Source organism: Rhodnius prolixus, unplaced genomic scaffold, assembly GCF_049639745.1.
Source record: "Rhodnius prolixus isolate KJV_2025 unplaced genomic scaffold, Rpr scaffold_35, whole genome shotgun sequence".
Lineage (NCBI taxonomy): Eukaryota > Metazoa > Arthropoda > Insecta > Hemiptera > Reduviidae > Rhodnius > Rhodnius prolixus.
The window spans coordinates 756,425-776,305 of NW_027411629.1; the positions used below are offsets into that span (position 1 = coordinate 756,425).

Sequence of the window (19,881 nt, forward strand, 5' to 3'; positions counted from 1 at the left end):
TACTTCTCTCCATGCTTCTGACAGTTCTTCTCAGTTTGTTCATGTCTTTTCTTGACAGGCTCCAAGTTTCACTAGCGTATACCAAAGTAGGTCTCACAACACTGTTCCATAGTTTCTTTTTAGTTTCTATATTCACATTTGACCTGAACAGTTTTCTATATTTATTATATATTCCCCAGCTGATTCCCACTCTTCTTGCTATTTCTTTTTCATACTTATCCTCTTTATCTATTAACTGTCCTAAGTAAATAAACTCCTCCACTTCATCAATTGTTTCTTCATTTATTCTTATTGACATAACATCGTTACTGTTTATCCTCATTAATTTCGATTTTTTCGGGTTTATTTTCAAGCCTAATTCTTTTGAATTCTTGACCAAGTCATTCAACATATTTGATAATTCATTTTTAGATTTTCCTATTAGAACCAGGTCATCTGCGAATTTCATCGTATTTAACCATTCGCCATTTAAGTTTATACCATATTTCTCCCAATGGCAGTTTTTAAATACTTCTTCCAGAACAGTTCCAAATATTTTCGCAGAGGGAACATCTCCCTGTCTTAGGTCTCTTCTAATCTTAACGAATCTCTTCTTGTTTCCCAGGTTTATCTGCATCTCAGCTTTCCTATAAACGTACTCAAATATGTTGATGCATTCTTCTGGAATACCATTTTTTCTTAAGGTCTTCATTATTACTCCAGTATAGACGCTGTCGAAAGCTTTTTCGAAATCAACAAATAGTAAAAGAAGCGTACTCTGATACTCTTGTGCTTTTCGTATTAAACTGCGAATTACTAAAATTGCATCACAAGTGGAGAAATTGCGTTTAAATCCTACTTGGTCCACAGGAGAATCCATGTTCAGTTGGGCCTCTATCCTTCTCGTTATAATAGCCATAAATATTTTATAGATCACTGACAGGAGGTTAATCGGCCTATAGTTTTTAATATCATTTTTATCACCCTTCTTGAACAATATTATAAATCTAGATTTAAGCCAAGAAAGGGGCACTCTTTGTTGTTGCAAACAGACATTAAATAAATGGCATAACTCTTTTTTCAATTTCTCGCCACCCATTTTTACTTGTTCATTAACTATACCATCTAAGCCACCTGCCTTACCACTTTTCAGTTTATTTATAGCAAATTCAATTTCCTGCGGGAGTATCTGTGGCAGTTCGTGAATATCATAGCTATCATTGATTGTATCCTACTTCTTCTTTCTCTTCTTCTGGAGCACTATATAAACAGCAATAGAAATCATGAATAATATCGAGTATCTCATCTTGATCCGTTTGAACAAAACCATTCTTGTCTTTCATCGATGTGATAATTTTTTGTCCCATTCTCTGGGATTTCATACATTTCTTTAGGCTGCTTCCCTTTTGAATAACTTCTCCATTTCTTCTAAGTACTTTTTTGAGGACCATTCACTCATCATTTTTCTAATAGTCTTAGATACTTCAACAAATTCCACTTTTCCTCTTCCTTGTGTCTTCAACCTTCTTCTTTTTTGCATCAGTTTTTGAATTTCTTTTGGAAATTTGGAGATTCTACTCTTATTCGGAGTATTCTTAAGTATATCTTGAGTACAGTCTGAAATGGCCTTTACTATTCTGCCTTCTAGAATATCAACGTCTGCTGTAACTTCATTTTCCTTGTTCAGGTATAAAGATAGTTTGTTTTCATAATCATCTACTTCAAGTTGGTTCTTATTAATTTCTCTCTTCTTATTCTGTTTGAAATATTTCCTTCTAGATTTCAATTTAATCATTGTTCTAATTACTTTATGGTCGCTGCCAATATTAATATTATCTTCGGTATCAACATCCATTATTATTTCTTTATTATTTGACACCACATAATCTATCTCATTAAAGGTTTTCCCATCTGGGCTGATCCATGTCCATTTTCTCTGTAAGTCTTTCTTGAAGAAGGTGTTCATGATCACCATATTATTTGCCTCTACAAACTTTATCATCTGATCACCTCTTTCGTTTCTTTCTCCCAATCCAAAGTTTCCTACTGCAATATCTCCGTTTGATTTTCCGACTTTTGCATTCCAGTCCCCCATTACAATAGTGAATCTACATAAGTCTTCTTAATAGCAGTCTGAACTTGATTATAGAATTCCTCTATTTCTTCTTCTGAAGCCTCACTTGTAGGAGCGTACACCTGTATAATTTTTACTCTCTTCCTTTTTTACCTAGTTTCCATATTAATTTTGATACCCGATGAGAGTAGTCTTTGAACGAGGTTATTTGACTTGAAATATGTGAATTCACCAAAAACCCAATTCCTCCCATACTTCCTTCTCCGTTGTAGTAAAATGTCATTCCGTTTTCCAACTTGATACACTCCTTCCCGTTTCTTCTAACCTCGGCCATATAGAAGATGAAATAGTAGTAGATAATCATTTTGATTCTGAAAAGTTTTTTTAAATTCTAAAGCTGAAGATTTGAAAAATTGAAATGTAGATGATTTAAGAAATTAATCTGGTGTTTTAAGTATTTTGTTCAAGATAAATCCGCCTAAGAAGAAGATACAGGTATGTATAATTGACTAAGAGGAGTTACGAAAAATGTTCAGAACCTAGTGAAAATTAAAAAAAAAGCAAATCTGAATTAACAACAAACGGAAGCAATAGAGTGAAATTTGAAAAAGTAGAAAACGATTAAACGAAAAGTAAAAAGGATGAGAATATAACTAAAGAAGGTAATAAAGGGGTGAGATGTAATAACATGTGAACAGATAAAAGAAGACGGAGATGGCTAAAAGGGTGTAAATAATATTGAAAAATATGAAAAAGATTCAATAATAAATAAATCGTTGAATCTGTGGGAGAAAAAGCAGGTAGTATGAAAGAAAAAGAGAATAAGTGGGATAATGCAGGGAACGGAAGTTGTAATTTGAACTAATTGAACCTTAGGAGTGTGAAGGTTTGTGGATCATGGATTGTGATCATTAATGGCTACCAGTTATAACCCTTAACTCTTTTCGGCTAGGTGGGTTAAAAACTGTCCCACCTTTTGAGTTGAAGTTATTCATACATACAGCTTCTTTAAAGTTTATTTAAAGTTATTTATTTATCTTTTTATATGTTATTTAAAGTTTTTCATTCAGTTGGCAGTGCTCCAATGGTAAATGCGAAAATATGTGAAATAATTTTTATATTTATTATAAACTTGACCGTTAGTAAAAAATGGTGGCACCGCATACTGTTTTATTATTTGGATGCAGCTGTTGTTAATTCATATATTGTTTACAAACAATTGGGTCAAAACATGGAACTTAAACATTTCAAGGAACAGTGAGCTGAAGGACAGTGCTGTACTGTCTGCAAAGTTCCGCTTTGTTTTGGTAAAAAGTTGTGTTTGAATGAACATCATATAAAGCATTAGTTGCATAGTGGTATTATACAATACCAGTGCACCACACTAAAAAAGGACTATTGAAATGGTATTAATTTTTTCTTTTCTTTTTTTCTTATTTCAAGAGTAATTATTATTTGAGAGGGATGATTACATATGTAAAATAATGGAAATGAATGTTTATTTCCATTTTTTTATAATAAAAGAAATTCTGTGCAACTAGGGCTTTTATTTTCTTTAAAATCGTGGGCCTCAAAGAGTTAAAGGGTATGAAGCCCAGGTATGAGGGGAAGGAGTTTAAAAATAAAATGTAATGACTGTACTGAACTGACTTTCATTTTAATGTACACATTAACAAATCAAAAGGTTGTCTGGTTTTTTAGGAAACATTAGTTGTAATAATTTAACATGAAGAAAATGTGTATCAATGTATCTCGTAAAGTTAAATAACGATTAGGTATCGTGGAGAAGAAAAGTGGTTTTCTATAATTTTTCTTTAAATATCATTAAATAAAATCAAGGCGAAAACCGGAAATCAAACCCAGTACACAATGCATGTTAGCTTTGCCTTCTGCACTTCAACTACTCGACTATATTGTAAGTAAATAATTATTTAGAAGATGGAAAAGATAAGGAGAGTGGCTAGAGATCTCTGGTTCGAGTCCTGCCTGCACATAATATTTTACCCTAGGATACCGCTGTTTTTTTTTTTTTTTCGGTTTTGTATGTTCGAGAGAACTATCCAGAGGGCGGCAGTTTTCAGACATAGACTCAGGGCGGCAGTGACCTCAAATGTTAAAAAAAAAAGTTTTGAAGTGGTCAGTGCCGAAAATACCAGGGGCATGTATAAATCCTTCGTGAAAGCTAAACATTTGTAGAATTAACAGCTGTTTCAAGTATTTTAAGGTAATGTTTTTTATAACATAATTTAATAATTTAATGTTATGAAACTACTACACTGTTGATCACTTAATACTAATATGGGACGCGTAAATCATTTTATTTACACAGCCAATTCTGCTGCGTCAGCCTACAAAAATGCTGGAGCAGGAGTTTAAAGTTTCGAGTTTCTCTCTCCCAAGGGACTGGGGAACTTCGCCTGAGAAATCACGGTCATAACCTTGACTCTTGACCATAGGGGAGGATATACTACGGTAAATCAAATATAAACGGTAATTTTGCTATTCTTCTCAGAGTGCAGGTCCTACCTAGATAATGCTGTGTGGAGTAGATGTTTGGTTTATGAGGAGCGTTAACCGGTCTGGTTAGCGTTTAAGGTCGCCATTGCCGTCAGTTAAGCCATAACCGAGCAAGAGGACCCTTCGTCTGTTGTGCAGCGGATTATCATAAAGTTTTTAATCAATGAAGGCGTTAAACCGTCGGAAATTTCAACTCGTTTGCGGGCACAGTTTGGGGACAGTACACTGTCAGAATATCTCAGAATCGTGTGTTTGCATGGGCAACCTGACCTGTTTTTGGTTTTCAGTCAACAACCTCGGAACCCATCGAGCACTGATTTTTCTGAAACCGAGTTGATCAGTGATTATGGATTGAACACTTCCATAGCTGATACGCACTTCTGATGAAATTTTTTCCACGGTTAACCGACGATCTCGTTCAATAAGCTCCTGAACGGCACGAATATTGTGATCTGTAAGGCTTGTCCTTGGGCGTCGATCATGACTTTCGTTTTCAACCCGTTCTCGTCCGCCCTTAAATTCTCTCGCCCACGCAAACACACGATTTTGAGACAGTGTACTGTCCCCAAACTGTGCCCGCAAACGAGTTAAAATTTCTGACGGTTTAACGCTCTCATTGGTTAAAAACTTTATGATAATCCGCTGCGCAACAGACTAAGGGACCTCTTGCTTGGTCATGGCTGTACTGACGGCAATGGCGACCTTGAACGCTAACCAGACCGGTTAACGCTCCTCATAAACCAAACATCTACTCCACACAACATTATCTAGGTAGGACCTGCACTCTGAGAAGAATAGCAAAATTACCGATTATATTTGATTTACCCGTAGTATTGTAAAACATCTTTAATGATACTCTCTATGGTAACAATAATTCTAAATTATTGCGGACACGAAAGATCCTAAATCGTGAGCGGCCAAACTTTTGAATTCAGTATGCTTACCTAAATTAAATTTCCTGATAAAAGAAGGATTCAGCAAGTTTTTTTAAAAAGGTGTCCAGATATTTCGGCTTCTACAGAAACAAATTAGCAAGTCTAGTCACAGCAGCTAGTCAACCCTACGTTTTTGTAAAGGCTGCCGGACAACGGATCCTCTGATTTATGGGCCCGAATGAAAGGTGAATGGCGGACTAGCGAAGTAAGAACATTCATTGGCCACCTGATCTTTTCCTTTCCCAACTCTTCAGTCTTTCCGTATTCTTTTCTTTTCCAAATTTCTAACTCTAGATTGTGGGTTGAGAAACAGAGCTGCATTTTCAGAGTGAATGGCGGTTTTGCGTGTTTAAAAGTCATATGCAGTGTTGTAAACAAACATACAGTAAATGATACAAGAACCCAAATATCGGCAATATCGCATCCACAACTGCACAGCTTATTGTAGAATCCAATATAAGGTGTTGTGTAATCTAACCTAACGATAGATGGGTATCCATGTAACTAAATCCAATTTCCAGCTTTCCATGGGAAATATGTGAAAAATACAGAGAGGATGTGAACCCACTGCACTCGCAGCTTTAGGCAAGCATTCATAGGAATCTGAGAAGGCACCGCCGAGGTGTCTTCACAAAGACAATCTAAGACAAAGGGTCGTGATAAACCAGACCCTAAGATGGGAGGTAAAGGACTAAACAGATCTATCTCTAAAAGGAGTGAACGCAATAACTTCTTGGAGCAGGATGTCCTAAGTAAAGTCACCCTCTCATATGTATGACGTATAAAGTGACATCGTACGACGTCATTTTGATGTAGTGCCTGGAGAACAGACCCACCTTATGTTCTGTTCTATTTTACGGTTACGTTGGAATTGATAAATGTATATCGTAGAGGTGAAATGGAGAAGAGCTGCATTATTTGTTAAAAACAGAACGTCCTGGTTAATTCAATGATCCTGGGAAGCTAATGTCCGCTCACGTGTTATAGCGAGTAAAGTGGTCATGTTCACGGCAATCCTGTTGGGCGGACAATAGTTTGGGAAGCAATGTACAAGTCTGTTACAGTGAACTGTTTGACCGTCCCAGTAGAATATGGGACGCGGGAAGAGGTGAATGAACTACTGTTTTGGTCTCATACTCGTACCGTCAGTCTTGTCGGCCAGGGCCAGTCGCTTCTTATGCACGGGCGCCGGCTCTTGCATGTTGCCTCCTGCGTGATTGTTAGTGGTATTGCCCGTGTTCGGTCTAATCGCTCCCATACTCAACGATTTGCGTGGTAAGTTGGAGGCTGTTTTGTCCTCATCCTTGTTCGACTTGGTACCCCTAGGCCAGGCAAACTGCAGTCTGTACTCGGTGCTGATGCGTGAGATGGCACTCTTCAAGCCTCCCGTACGGCAGTTCTCCAGAGGGAAATTTGATATCATCTAGAAAAGAGAAATTTACAAAATTAACTGAGTACTTGAAGTGAGTGTGAATGTTGCGCTTCATGGTATGGCTGTCTGTTCGACGCACACAAATATACTAATCTACAGTACCAGTTCTCACAGCAGCAGCAAACAACCAAAGTGATGATCAGCAGAATTATGCGATGACAAATTATTTAGTGCCACAGGAATGTTCAGAAGTCATAGCTACAGGCAGGGTATATACACTGTGGTAGGTATGCCACAGTCTTCTAAGTGGAAATTGTGGCCATTAGTTAATGGTGACTCGGAGATTGTGCGAATGAATCTTCTCGACAGAAGGGTTTCATTTACTGGGATACTCTGGTAGCAATTAACAGCATTAGTCAAATTTATGACGGTGCAAAATGTTGGCTAGTCCCACAGTGAGGTGCGCAGCTGTACTTGGCTCTTTTTAACCAGATCGCTACGAAGTTGGCTCAAATAAACCTTTGTCCGGCACTGCGGCAAGTTCTTAGTTCTCAAAAGCAGTATTTGCGGTTGTACAGAACTTGATGCAGTAGAGCGGGGATGGGACTAGAATACATATGAGCCTACTGGTTCTAGCTAGTTCACTGCAGAGCTAACACGAGCCGAGACACCTCTCGTGATCTGAGGGCGAAGGCCGAAAAACGGAGATTCCTCCAGACGAGTGCTAAATAGCTGCTCAAGCAGTATGGGAATCTGCCTGGCACAAACAGATAAAATCAAAGCAGATCTTTCAGGTTGGCGCTGATTTTGGATCTCCTCATATTTTATTCTAAGGGTGAATAGCCTGTAATTCAAAGAGTAAAGCCTTTTAAATTTTATTTTCCACATAAATTATATATAAGAGAATTTTAAGAACTATAACTTCATGAAAAAAGATTGTTCGCAACTGTTATTAGAAATGTAAATGTGAAGAAGTAATTATAAACTGAACAAAAAAAAAAAAAACAAGAGCTATGAAGGAAGTAAGAGACGTAGGAGACATGCTTGCAGTCATGCAGGTACGTCATCTCGCACAACTTCTCTTCCAATTCATGCAATTAACATAATTTTCAGGCAGACTCTCAAGAAATGATGTAAAAAATTAAAAAATTAGTAATAACCTAGAGAGAGCGAGTGCGGAAAAAGGTTGAGTTAATCTAAGATGTGAAGTGTGAGGCGAGGTGACTGCAGATGCATGTACGCACTAGGTGACACGACCTCCAAGCGCTAAATAGCAATTCAATTGTCATAAAATATTTTGACAAGAAATCCTACAGAAACTGGCCACCATCTACGCTCTTAACGCTCAATTATTTTTACCTGCTCAGAGTAAACGTTACTGACTGAGTTTCAGGTTCGGATCTCAAGCAATCTTGCTAAATCAAGATAACTATTTCCTTATTCGTTTATCTGAATCTATTCCTATATAACGCAGCAGTCTCAAAGAAACGGATGAAAATATTAAAGGGAAACAGTCGTAAGTTCTTCCACGGACAACCTGTGTCAATCAATGATCCTGCACCTAATCACCCACAGCCCAAAAAGTCTAACTTAAGATGAGTGGAAGTGTATAAAAGAGGTAATAAGCCACCATTTCTTAGAAGTGACTCCTCAAGCCACAGTGCCTAATAAAGGATTTGAACTGGCGCTGAAAGAGGTCATTTGAAATTTTTAACATTTAGTAGATAGAAGTTAGTTTTTCAGAATGTCAGGACCATTTGAGGTTGAAGACCAAAGAAAGGTTTCATGCCTTTTCAAATCAAAAGTAATCTACCGTAACGTTGTACCTATTGACATCCAATGTAAATAGTATTGCATTGATCTAAAAAAAAATGAGAGATTGCATTCAGCCAGGACTGAGTGAATACTTAATTGTTCCAGGCAAGATTTGAGTCTCAACTTAGATAAATAACATTTGCATTTCTCCAACTATAAGCTGAGTCTGGAATTCAACCAAAACTAAGTCTTTCTCTAAAACATAGGCAATGTATTTTCAGGATCTGGAACGTTCAAAAGCAGACGCAGTCTTTGAGCTAGATAGAGATACGTACAACGGAGATTAATACTACATATACGCTCATTTGTAACAAGTGAACGAATGGCTTTACATTCGATCCTTTGGAAGGAAATAATTTCCCGTACAATCACTGAAGCCATTCTTGTGATGGGGCGTTCTTATTGTTAAGAGATAGATGGACTTGACGAGATGTTATTAGGAAAGTAGTCATGGTCAGCACAAGATAAACGAAGTAATGGCTTCAAAAAATTTTATTTTCTTCGCTTACTTCGATGTGTGTTGCGATGAGCAGTGTTATTGTACAAGAACCAATAGGAATAAACGACTCTATGGTTAAATGGTTATGAAATATGAACCTTGTTGTGTTGTGGGGCAACCTTTTTAGACGCCGCAAAGAAAAAGGTTAGTTGTAAGATACTAAAATTCAAGTTGAGAATTCGCTGTACAAAAAAAGACTGTAGATGGGCAGCGCTATCTCCAAGTACCTTATTTGGATGATGATCTTAATAGGTTTCTTCAAAAGTCCCTAGAGGTCAAGGAATTTGCACGGAATGGCCGCCTTTTGGGACATTGAAGAGGTCTTTAATAATGTCTCGACATTGACTGTCAAGGAGAGACATAGCGCCAACAATTTGTTAGTATATCCAGTCTAATTTATAAGGCCGATTTGTAACGGCCACATTACGTTGACATTAGGGTCAATTGCTGACTGGTTAGGGGTGGCCCGCAGAGGGTTTTGACAGCACAACGCTATTGTGGTGGTATTCTGGTCGACGACCTCTTAGTCAAACTGACGGCTGCGAGTTTCTACTGCTTAGGTTTTGCTGATGACCTGTTAAAGGACGATTCGCGAATACGGTTTCGGAGCGTACTCAGAGGGCTCTAAACATTATGGATAGATTGAGTAAAACGGAGGGTCTCCGTTTTAAAAACCAAGGTTGTCCCTTTTACAAGGAAAAGGAATTTGCGTGGATTGGGACAACCCATTCTGGGGGGGATCCCTTTTCTGGGGAGGCCAAGTATCTGGGAGTTACTTTCGATCAAAGCCTTACACGGAATTATAATTTCTAAATATAATTTCTCACAAGGCTAAAGTTACCCTAGGGTACTGTAAAAGGATATGTGGGAAAAGTTGGGAATATGAGCCCTAAGATGACACTGTGGATCTAAACAAGTAATAAAAATATATAAAAAAGACAAGCTCCTATTAGCACTAGGCATGGAGGAGCGATTCAGGAGCTATATGAGGAGCTAGAGGCTGACACTATTTTGGGTCTGCCTTCGGATGTTATGAATCCCAAATATAGCTTCGTCAAGCCTTTTAAAGTCTGTATTTGGGACCGGGAGGCTTGGAGGCATGGACCCCGAGTTGCGGGGGACTCTGTGGCACACGAATGACTCCAGAACAGAAGAGGGTGTGGGAGCGGGAGTGTACGGGGCCAATCCGCATATGGCTTTTCTGTTAGCGAAGGAAAACTGCTGAGCTAGCTGCAATTGGGTTCTGTGTTGCCGAGATTGTCAGACGAAGAATAACTAATTACAGGATCGTAATCTTCTCGGACAGCCAGGCTGCTCTACGAGCGATTGGTCCTTACCAGGTTCATTCAAGGGTAGTATGGGACTGCCTAGGTGCCCTGACAGTAATTAGTGACCAAAACAAGGTCTTTCTCGTGTAGGTACCCGGTCATTCAGGATATAAGGGAAACGAAACGGTAGATCTATTGGCCCGTGAAGGCGCTGCGGAAGACTTCATTGGCCCTGAACCCTATTTTAGGGTCTCCAAGTGTCTTAGGAATGCGGCCATCAAACTTTGGGTACTTGTAGGTCTCAAGAGTGGTGGTTGGCCATCAATAGGCAGAGACAGGTGAAACAGTTCATTATGGGCGATTCGCCAAGGCTGACTGCAGAAATAATCCGTCAAGGCCGTGAGGTTATCAGGATAATTTTAAGCCTATTAAGCCGGCTCAAAATACACATGCATCGCATGGGCCTGGCAGATGATAGCCTTTGTAGGTTCTGTCAGGAGTAAGTGGAAACAGCACTGCACGTGTTGTGTCAGTGCGTAGGGCTTGTCTGGGCTAAGGATGTTACTTTTCGGGGAGGAAAACCCAAGGCCTGCGAGCTTTACCCAGGAGCGACTCTCCAGTATTAAGAGTCTGATTAAACGGACGGGCGCCTGGAGGATGAGATTTAGAGTAGTGGGGCCCTAAATAAACCCAATGGGTCGCGGTGGCGTAGGCCTTGTAAGGTCGCCCAACTGGAATCTAATCTAACCTAATTGGATGGCTGCTAGAGATGCCTTTTTTGTAATCATCCAAACATTATGAAAACAGTAAAGGTATAAACCTACCGCATAGCTATACCGTGTCAACAATTTTGCTGAATCACTATTTTAGATTGAAATTTATGTCTTTATTTAAAAAAAAAGAGGTTTAATACAGATTTGGACGAGATTTGAATCCTTGGCTGGCTTAAAGAGGGTAGCGCAAAGAGGCAGGTCTCGGTAGTAAGAAACATGGTCTAAGCGACCATCTCGTAGCTGCAGAAGAAAGTTGCAAGTCTCTGACACGGTTATCTTTTGGAGTTTGACATGCTCTGCTATGTTCCTGCAAGGTAACGTCTAACATTCTACCTGCATTGCAATGGTGTTTGTACAGCTCAACAAAGTGAAGTCTAATGGAATTGCAGTTGATTTAAAATGATTTTAGGATTCCAAGTCATAAGTTAAAACATACCAAATCTCACCTCTAGCAAAGGTATTTAATTATTTACCCTAAATATGAGCGTGAAGAAGTCTTCATTACCTAGTTCCAGTTTTGTCCAGTTCGTTTGTTTTGTGAAGAATTAACACATCTGATCTAAACAATTTACCACGTACTTATGCCAACGTTTCTGTACACATTTATCTGTATTGCATAAAATTGGAACTTACGGTAGACAAACAAAAAAATATATAAAACAAAACAGTAATATAAATAAATATATTTATAAATTAAAAATAACTTATAAAATGGCCCCAATCCACGGTTCAAAGAAATGAAAATTAAAAAAAACAACAAAAAACTGCAAATTAAAATGTCCTCTCCTTTCTCAAACCGTTCGGCTATGGTAGCGCCTGGAGGGACCCAGCCTTATGCATATATAAACTTTGGCTTAAGTGTGAATTATTCAGACCAGATTACACATGACTCTTTAAAAAAACGTCTGTATTACACGGTTCGCCTGGAACGATTTTAATTGAAAAGTTCACCAACATGAAAAATTTTTCTTTCTCCTTATTATTTGGATCAAAACTAACCAAAATCCACTGAAAACCAAATCGGTTTACGTTGGTTGCATCTAGTGCGGATTTTTTTTTTAAAATTTTTCAGGTCAAAAAACAGAAAAAACGGCTTTTTTTTCATTGTTAAGCCTAATAAATGGAAAAACAATACAGTTTTTTGGAAAACCAATGCATGCATTTTGAAGCTGAGGGAATTTCCGACAGATTAATGTATTTTATAAATGATAAAAATGAAATTGCGACATTCAAAATCAATAAAAAAGACATTTTTGAGCAAAATAAGGCAAAAACAAGGGTTTCTCGCATTTCAAAGCTTACTTAACAAATAAATCATCGTTTTTTTTTTTTGTGGAAGGGAATGGGACTTTTCAAAAATGAGAAAAATTACTGCAAAATACAATATTTATACACTGGAAAAAGTGAAATTTTTCAATTTTCAAATTCATTTAATGAAACTTTTTGGATTAAAAGAGCCCAAATAATTTTTTATCGCATTGCAGGGTTTAGTATCTAAAAAAATTAAAGTTTTTGCTATTGGAGACATTGTGATTGACATCAGTGGTTGAAAAGAACTTACTCAATTCCATTCATTAGGCTTAACAATGCAAAAAAAAGTCGTTTTTCCCGTTTTTTGACCTGAAAAATTAAAAAAAAAACCGCAACGTAAACCGATTTGGTTTTCAGTGGATTTTGGATAGTTTTGACCCAAATAATAAGGAGAAAGAAAAATTTTTCATGTTGGTGAACTTTTCAATTAAAATCGTTCTAGGCGAACCGTGATTATGTCAATAAAATTTCTAGATCATTGTAGTGCATTGATTTTTAGGTAACTAGGTTGTATGTAACAAAAGTCAGGGTGTATAATAACAATTAATTCTTCGAATAACAGTTTCAATACTCATTAAATGTTTTTCATTTACCCTTCCATAAGTCACTCATTTGATTTGCATTCTAGAAATAATAATTAAATGACAATCATTTCTCATGCTGTGTAGCATCCAGCTATAGCCGATGTCTTCTTCCCGCTTCGCCCTCAAAAAAACAGGTTCTTTGTACGCCGGTGATGTGGTGCCTTTTGGTATTCAGTTACGCTCGTAATTTTGGCGTTGGTCGGGACTACATTTTTTCTATTGCGGAAGGGGCTTTAATCTTTGCTCTTGCCGGCATAGAAAAAAAAAACAGCCCATCCAAGGATATTGGTATATTTTCTTTTTCTACAACTACAAATCCAGATTCTGTTAAAATTCGACATGTTTCATGCAAACCTTAGCTTTTTCTGGAAATCCAGGAAACGTTGCTACTCTGGAATTTCAGAGTAAACGAAGAGTCCTTTTTGTGTTTTAGCTTTTTCGATCCCAGTTTTTCCAAAAAAACATTTATTCAAAACTGTATGCGCATGAAATTCATTTATTAATTTTTTAATTTAATTCATTTATTAAATTTATATGGTAGGGCAGTATAAGGTTTGATTTAATTTTTTAACATTCAACAAAACCTTATTCTTCTGAGTATGTTCTGCGAAGTGTTCATTGAATGTTTTGGGGTAAACCACTTGTTAGGCTAGCTACTAATTGAAAAAAGTGCGTTCGTCTGCTTTTCCTTCAAATTTTACCTTAAAAACTTTCCGAGTTTTAATATATGTAGACTTTCTTGAAATGGTCCACTTTTTCGCATCTGAACGTTCTGCCTTCAGCAGGGCATTTTTTCCATTAGATTATGACTCTAGACATTCAGATCTTAAGAAGGTATCTCTTTTGTCTATTTCTTTTATGTTAGACGTCGCTTGTGTTTACCATTATTTTGTGCACACCCAATATTTCGTGTATCTAAACTGTATTATAATTTTTGTCTTGATATGTATCCGTTAAGCCCTGCAAACTACGCTATTGTTGAGAGACTCTATCTATTGCCATAGCAGAAATAGGTACCTCCATTATTTACTAATTCAAAGAAAAAAAGCCAAATTAGTTCTTCTTGCCAAGAGGGCAGTTTATACTAATCACTGAATGGTTCCTTAACCGTGACTTCTCTGGGAATGCTGCAAACTCAAAAAAGACAGCTTGTGCTTTTAAGGAACTGCTAAGTTTTAAAACAAATTTGCTTTCTTAGTGAGTTCTTAAACTAAAAATGTTTTATTTTCTGCAAAAATGCATGTATTATTCAAATACATTGTGTTAATAATATCCTTTCGAACTGTGAATAAATTCTATCTGCTCTACAGTTATTTTTCGGTAGCCAGGAGGTAATCTTTGTTACTCAACTTCATTTTTTAACTATTTAACCCAAGGTTCCTGTTTCTCATCGAATTTATTTGAGTTTATTGCTTTTTTGTTCTATCTTTTAATTTACGTTTTTGTTTTTTCATCATCATTGATAATTAAATAATGTAGATTTGAGTAGAATAATAACAATGTATTTCTAGTTTAATACACATTACAAGCACCAAAAGAAGAATACTTCTCCTCCAAAAAGGAACCTTTAATAGCAACCAGCTCTAAAACGTAAAGCATCACTTTTTTCTTTATATCTTTTCCTGCATGTATCGGGTACACTTTTAAATCGCACTTATCTAGCATAAGCTGTTACAAGCAAAGGCCGTAAGTGAAAGGGATAACTTAAAGAAGGAACTGTAAGCAAGCAGTACAAAATTCGCTTAAGCATCCCAGAAAAATAAAAATGCCCAGACTTTTGTTACAAGCAGGTAGAAATAATCTTATATGAAAGAACATCAATGCATATTACAGAAATCTAATTAGGAGTGAATGACTGTTGAAATCATTCATAATCTGAATGATAGTTCATGTACGTTTGAGCAAGGTTAATTACTCCAATAAAAAGTAAAGTGTTAGGCAAAGGGTCTTAAGTAAGTATATTTCACCCGAGATGAAAGAGGCTAGTTTTGCTCATAGTTTGAAAAGGCTTCAGTAATTTGAAGGAAAGAGCGAAAGGTAAGGTGGATAAAGGCGGCATTATACCAAGAGGATTTTGAGAACCATCGACGACATAGGAAGCATCAGAAACGCCGTAAAGGAATGTGGACGAACGAGGAAAGTCGAAAGGAAATTATTGTGTTATGCAGAAGCAGAAGTTGAAAAGTTAGGAAATAAAGCAAGGCAGAGACGCTGGTTTTTACAAGACCGGCACTCAGCAATACCATGTCTAAAGACGGTTAGAAAAAGCCCTCTGACGGAGAAGAGGGATTAGGAGAATGTTCAGCCGAATCACTCAAGGGTTGGGGACAGAATGCTGGATGAGACCCCGGGTCGGTGCCCCGGAGATAGAGCAGCACTCTTGAGTCGAGGAAAAGCTGAAGAGTTGGCAGATCTGGCTGGCAGATATCTCTCTCTTGCAGTGCTTGGAACAAACAGTTTCAGCTCATTTGTCTTCATACAGTAATATCATTGAATGAATGCAATTTGGTCAGCACTTCATGTCACTTGTTCTGCACAAGTCACAATAGAAGGCAATGTTAACCAGACCTGGCATGTTTGCAGCTAAAAGATCGACGTCCACATAGTTTTGCCTACCGCTATGTACCTACTATCTAACTGGTCCTGGTGTAAAGAAAATAGTATGCAAGTAGAAGCAGTTTGCATTGTACTAAACTATCATTTTTCCAATCGTCTTGAAGATGGATTTTTAAAAATTCTCAAATAAACAAACAACTGTGGTGTTTATTAAATATTAATCAACAATAATCAAAACATGTTTTAGCAACAAAATGTAAAATAAAGGTATTCTAGTACTGAATCTGGGACTTAGTCCGTCTTTAGCATGCTGTTCTTACTGGCCGACTACGAGACATCCTGGCAGCCTGAGGCAACCCCACACTTTCATTCACTTACTCACACTAGCTAGAGGGTTGCAGAGAGAGAAGATCAGAATTTCTCTTACCCTTCTTTTACACTTCGCCACATTCCAAATTACTTAAGTAATCTTAAGGTCCAGTTAGACTTATTCTAAAGCCTTAGTAGTAGACAACTCCAACTCACGTTGAATATGTGCTACAGGCATTGAATTCAAATTGTACTTCATACCCTCCAGAGTTGGAAAATGTCATGCACTGACTGAAAAACAAGGGCGGGCGCAGTCAATTGCAATTGGTTGATTGGCTGGAGCAAGGTTAACAACTTCACTTTCATTCCAACAAATACAAAATATTACAAAATTATTGTACGCTTTCAAACATTAATAATAAAAAAAAATATTTGTCTCATTAATTAGCGTACCCCATCAGCAGTGCATTATATCCAAATTTTGGTCCACTAACAGCAGTTCGTTTCACATGCTTAAGAGCATGAGATAGCTTTTTGTGTGCTCCGTTTTATGGATTATGCTTGATTACTGATCACCACACATTTGTTGAAGATAGCATTTATGGCCCCCCATTCATTCATCCATCCATCAGCATTTTTGTTAAGGTATATTCATATGATCAAGGGGCATATTGAAGGATTTTAGATTTGTAACTCAGACATCAGAGACTTGGACAAATGCCGCTCCGACCGTTGCATGCTTCAATCGCAATGATTAAAAATACATGTTTTACAATTTTTTTTTAAACCCGATTATTTGTTTTTTCTTAGTATACCCCGAGTTCTGAAATAAGCGATCTATGACACCACGCAGCGGCAAAGGACCCAGTTCACGCATGCTGATGTGCCAAAATTAACAGCGAACAAATGAAATGAATTAATTTCAGTTTGCAAACTGTTCAGTGGAAGTTGTGAACAATTGTCACAAGACAATTTTTAGAGCCCAGGAATCTGAATGTACTAACTACAATGTTAAGAATTATTTTATCAAAAATGATTTTATGTCTGTAGTAAATATGCTGCAAAACCATTCACAGACTTAGTAGTAATTTACTCACTAGATGTAGAATGAGACGTAGAAGTGCATTTTGGACTGTGAAAAGATGCAATTGACGGTGGGAATCAGGAGCAGTGTCGCGCAGAACTTATAGGAGCTACACTGCCTGTTGGTTGACTTTGTTAAAACTTCCAGAAGTAAATCTATCCAGAAGTTCAGTGTTGGGCTAACAATGGGACAGCTCTTGCAACAAGCTGAAATTCCCACAAGTGCAGAGTGATTTTGCTGTCAAAAAAATCAATGGCTACCTTCTGATTAGGCTACATAGCCTTTTTATGTTGGTTCGAATCGGTACAAAAATTAGCTTGACCGTTTGAGGCCCCAACAATTATAGCTAAAGCTTCACACATTCGTCCAATACCTAGGGCGTTCTTAGTTTCTGTGGTTTGCTTACTTTTGAAAAGTTTAACCAAACGTTGCCGCATTTCGGTGCACCTCTCTCATTACACTTGGCAAATTTCTTCTGCTTGCCGGCCATAGTGCTGCCAAAAGCCTGTAGAGCTAGATGTCTCTGTACCAGAAAAGTCGAGTTTAACGAAGAACGTGACCGTTAGCTTTCCATTTAACTTTCTTGTGCACAATGATGCGCTAGTTTAGCAATTCTTGGCTGCTGGTGCTCACAGAAGAACATCAATTCGCATACTGACTAACTACGTTCTGTTCTACGGAACTAGGAAAAAAACTTGGTACAAATATTTAATTCTTATTTCATTCACTTTATGAAGTTGATGCAAACCAACCTTTTAAGCCGGACTGCTTTTCACACGGCTCAGCCATTCTGGCCTTCTTTGCCGAGCAATTCAAAGCCACCACACATATACCGTTAAATTCCTTTGATAACGATATAGCAGTCTCATTCTAGAGGAAAGCAGTGCATCTGGCAAAGCTAATTAAAGTCAGAACCGCCATTTCGTTGTACGCTGCAATCCTGATCCCCATGTCTTACTACATCCCGTACTAACTCTGATCTTACCGTCTAAATATTAAAATTGTCCCAAATTTTTCAATCAACTCGAAGTTCACATCATTTCCTTGTTCTCTTGGAAATATGTATTTTTAATAGATGCTAAATTTGCCAATTTATGCCAAATCTATAATTTATATAGGTTGGCGAACATCAAGAGCCAGTTCAAGTTCTGGAAGCGCCCTCTACTCACAGGGAAAGGTCTGTTGGTTGGACACTCACACGGCATCCCACACCTGTTCATACTTTCAACAAACATAATAAATGAATAAAATGCATGCACAAACTGAGAGAGTAGAACAGTCACTAGATACATTACTTTGCTAGCCAGTAAGTTCTGTCTAAGAGAAGGTTGCAAACAGAAAAAAAAAAGCATGCTATTTTTTCAAAGATACTCCAAGCTCAACCGTTTCGATTTAGCTGAATTTTCCGCAGTAAGGAGGCTCGAAATTAACGGGCGGTAGGCTGTTTGTAATGGTTCGCTACGGTGAAAATGAAGCAAGAAAAGTTTCAGCTCAACTAACATTGGAATCCTGACGCGACAATCTAAAATTAAAAACACTAGATGAAAAATAGCTGGAGAAGTATTATTTTATGACAACGAATCGTCGCGTTTCCTAAAATGCTCTGTACGATCTCACGTCATTGTACTCTTGACCACTTTTCTGGTAAACGAATATCTAGTTGGCCTTAGTGAGTCCACTCACCAGAGTTCCGTTAGCATTTATTTATTGGTTTAATTATCTTAATACGAGGTCTGTGTAAAAAGTATCCGACCTTTATTTTTCCCTCGCAAAATAAAGACGATAGATAGCGCGGCGCCACTGTACTCAGTAAAGGAAGACACCTTCATGCGCATGTGTGAATTTTGTGACCGCCTTCCAGCGCTTCAGTCGCTGCCTGTGGGTCACTGAGTGAGGTGCTACACAACGTGTTCGTCGCATTACCGATTCTCTCAAGATGACTGAAACATCAAATTTTGTTAAAAGCTTGGTGATTCTCAAAGCGAAACAATTCGTAAGATTCAGCAGATGTTTGAAGACGAAGCGATGGGTGTAACACAAATTTAGGAGTGGTTCAGCCGTTTCAAAAATGGCCGCCCATCAGCGGAGAGTGACCAGCGTTCTGGCAGGCCCCAGACTGCTCGGAGTGCGAAATTTGGTGATGGCAGATCGTCGCTTAGACTGTGCGGGAGATTGCCCAAGAGGTTGGAGTAAGTGCAACTTCAAAACGGAAGTCCTTTTGTTCCGGCGACAACAACTTGGTCACTCTCCGCTGATGTGCGGTTATTTTGAAGTGGTTGAACCACTCCTTAATTTGTGTTTCACCCATCGCTTCGTCTCCAAACATCTGCTGAATCTTACGAATTGTTTCGCTTTGAGAATCACCACGAAGCTTTTGACAAAATTTGATGCAGTGCCTTTGCTCATCACGTTCAGTCATCTTGAGAGAATCGGATCCGGAAGTCGCAGAATCGGTAATGCGACGAACACGTTGTGTAGCACCTCACTCAGCGACCCACAGGCAGCGACTGATGCGCTGGAAGGCGGTGACAAAATTCGCACATGCGCATGAAGGAGTCTTCCTTTATTGAGTACAGTGGCGCCGCGCTATCGTCTTTATTTTGCGAGGGAAAAATAAAGGTCGGATACTTTTTAGACAGACCTCGTATTTCCGTGACTACGGTCACTTCTATTTTGTTCTAAGCTACTTCTTGCTTACCACAAAGCAGAGTCAGCTTATCAGGAGTAAGGCTAGCTTGTTTAAACTCGGTGCCAACATTGCAACCAATTAAGATCGCAGCTTCAACCCCTTCTTTCCAAAAAATA

The 19,881-nt window shown here is 38.0% G+C and overlaps 1 protein-coding gene across 29 annotated transcripts in view; it reads right to left on the reverse strand.

Annotated features, from left to right (window-relative positions):
* LOC141459968 (uncharacterized) overlaps nucleotides 1–19,881 on the reverse strand; it is a 91,929-nt gene that overhangs the window by 30,359 nt on the left and 41,689 nt on the right. For all 29 annotated transcript variants that reach the window (XM_074139562.1, XM_074139585.1, XM_074139579.1 and 26 more), the window contains one exon: nucleotides 6,649–6,928. In XM_074139562.1, coding sequence (XP_073995663.1) covers nucleotides 6,649–6,928 — 280 coding nt within the window. The remainder of the gene's footprint in view (nucleotides 1–6,648; nucleotides 6,929–19,881) is intronic.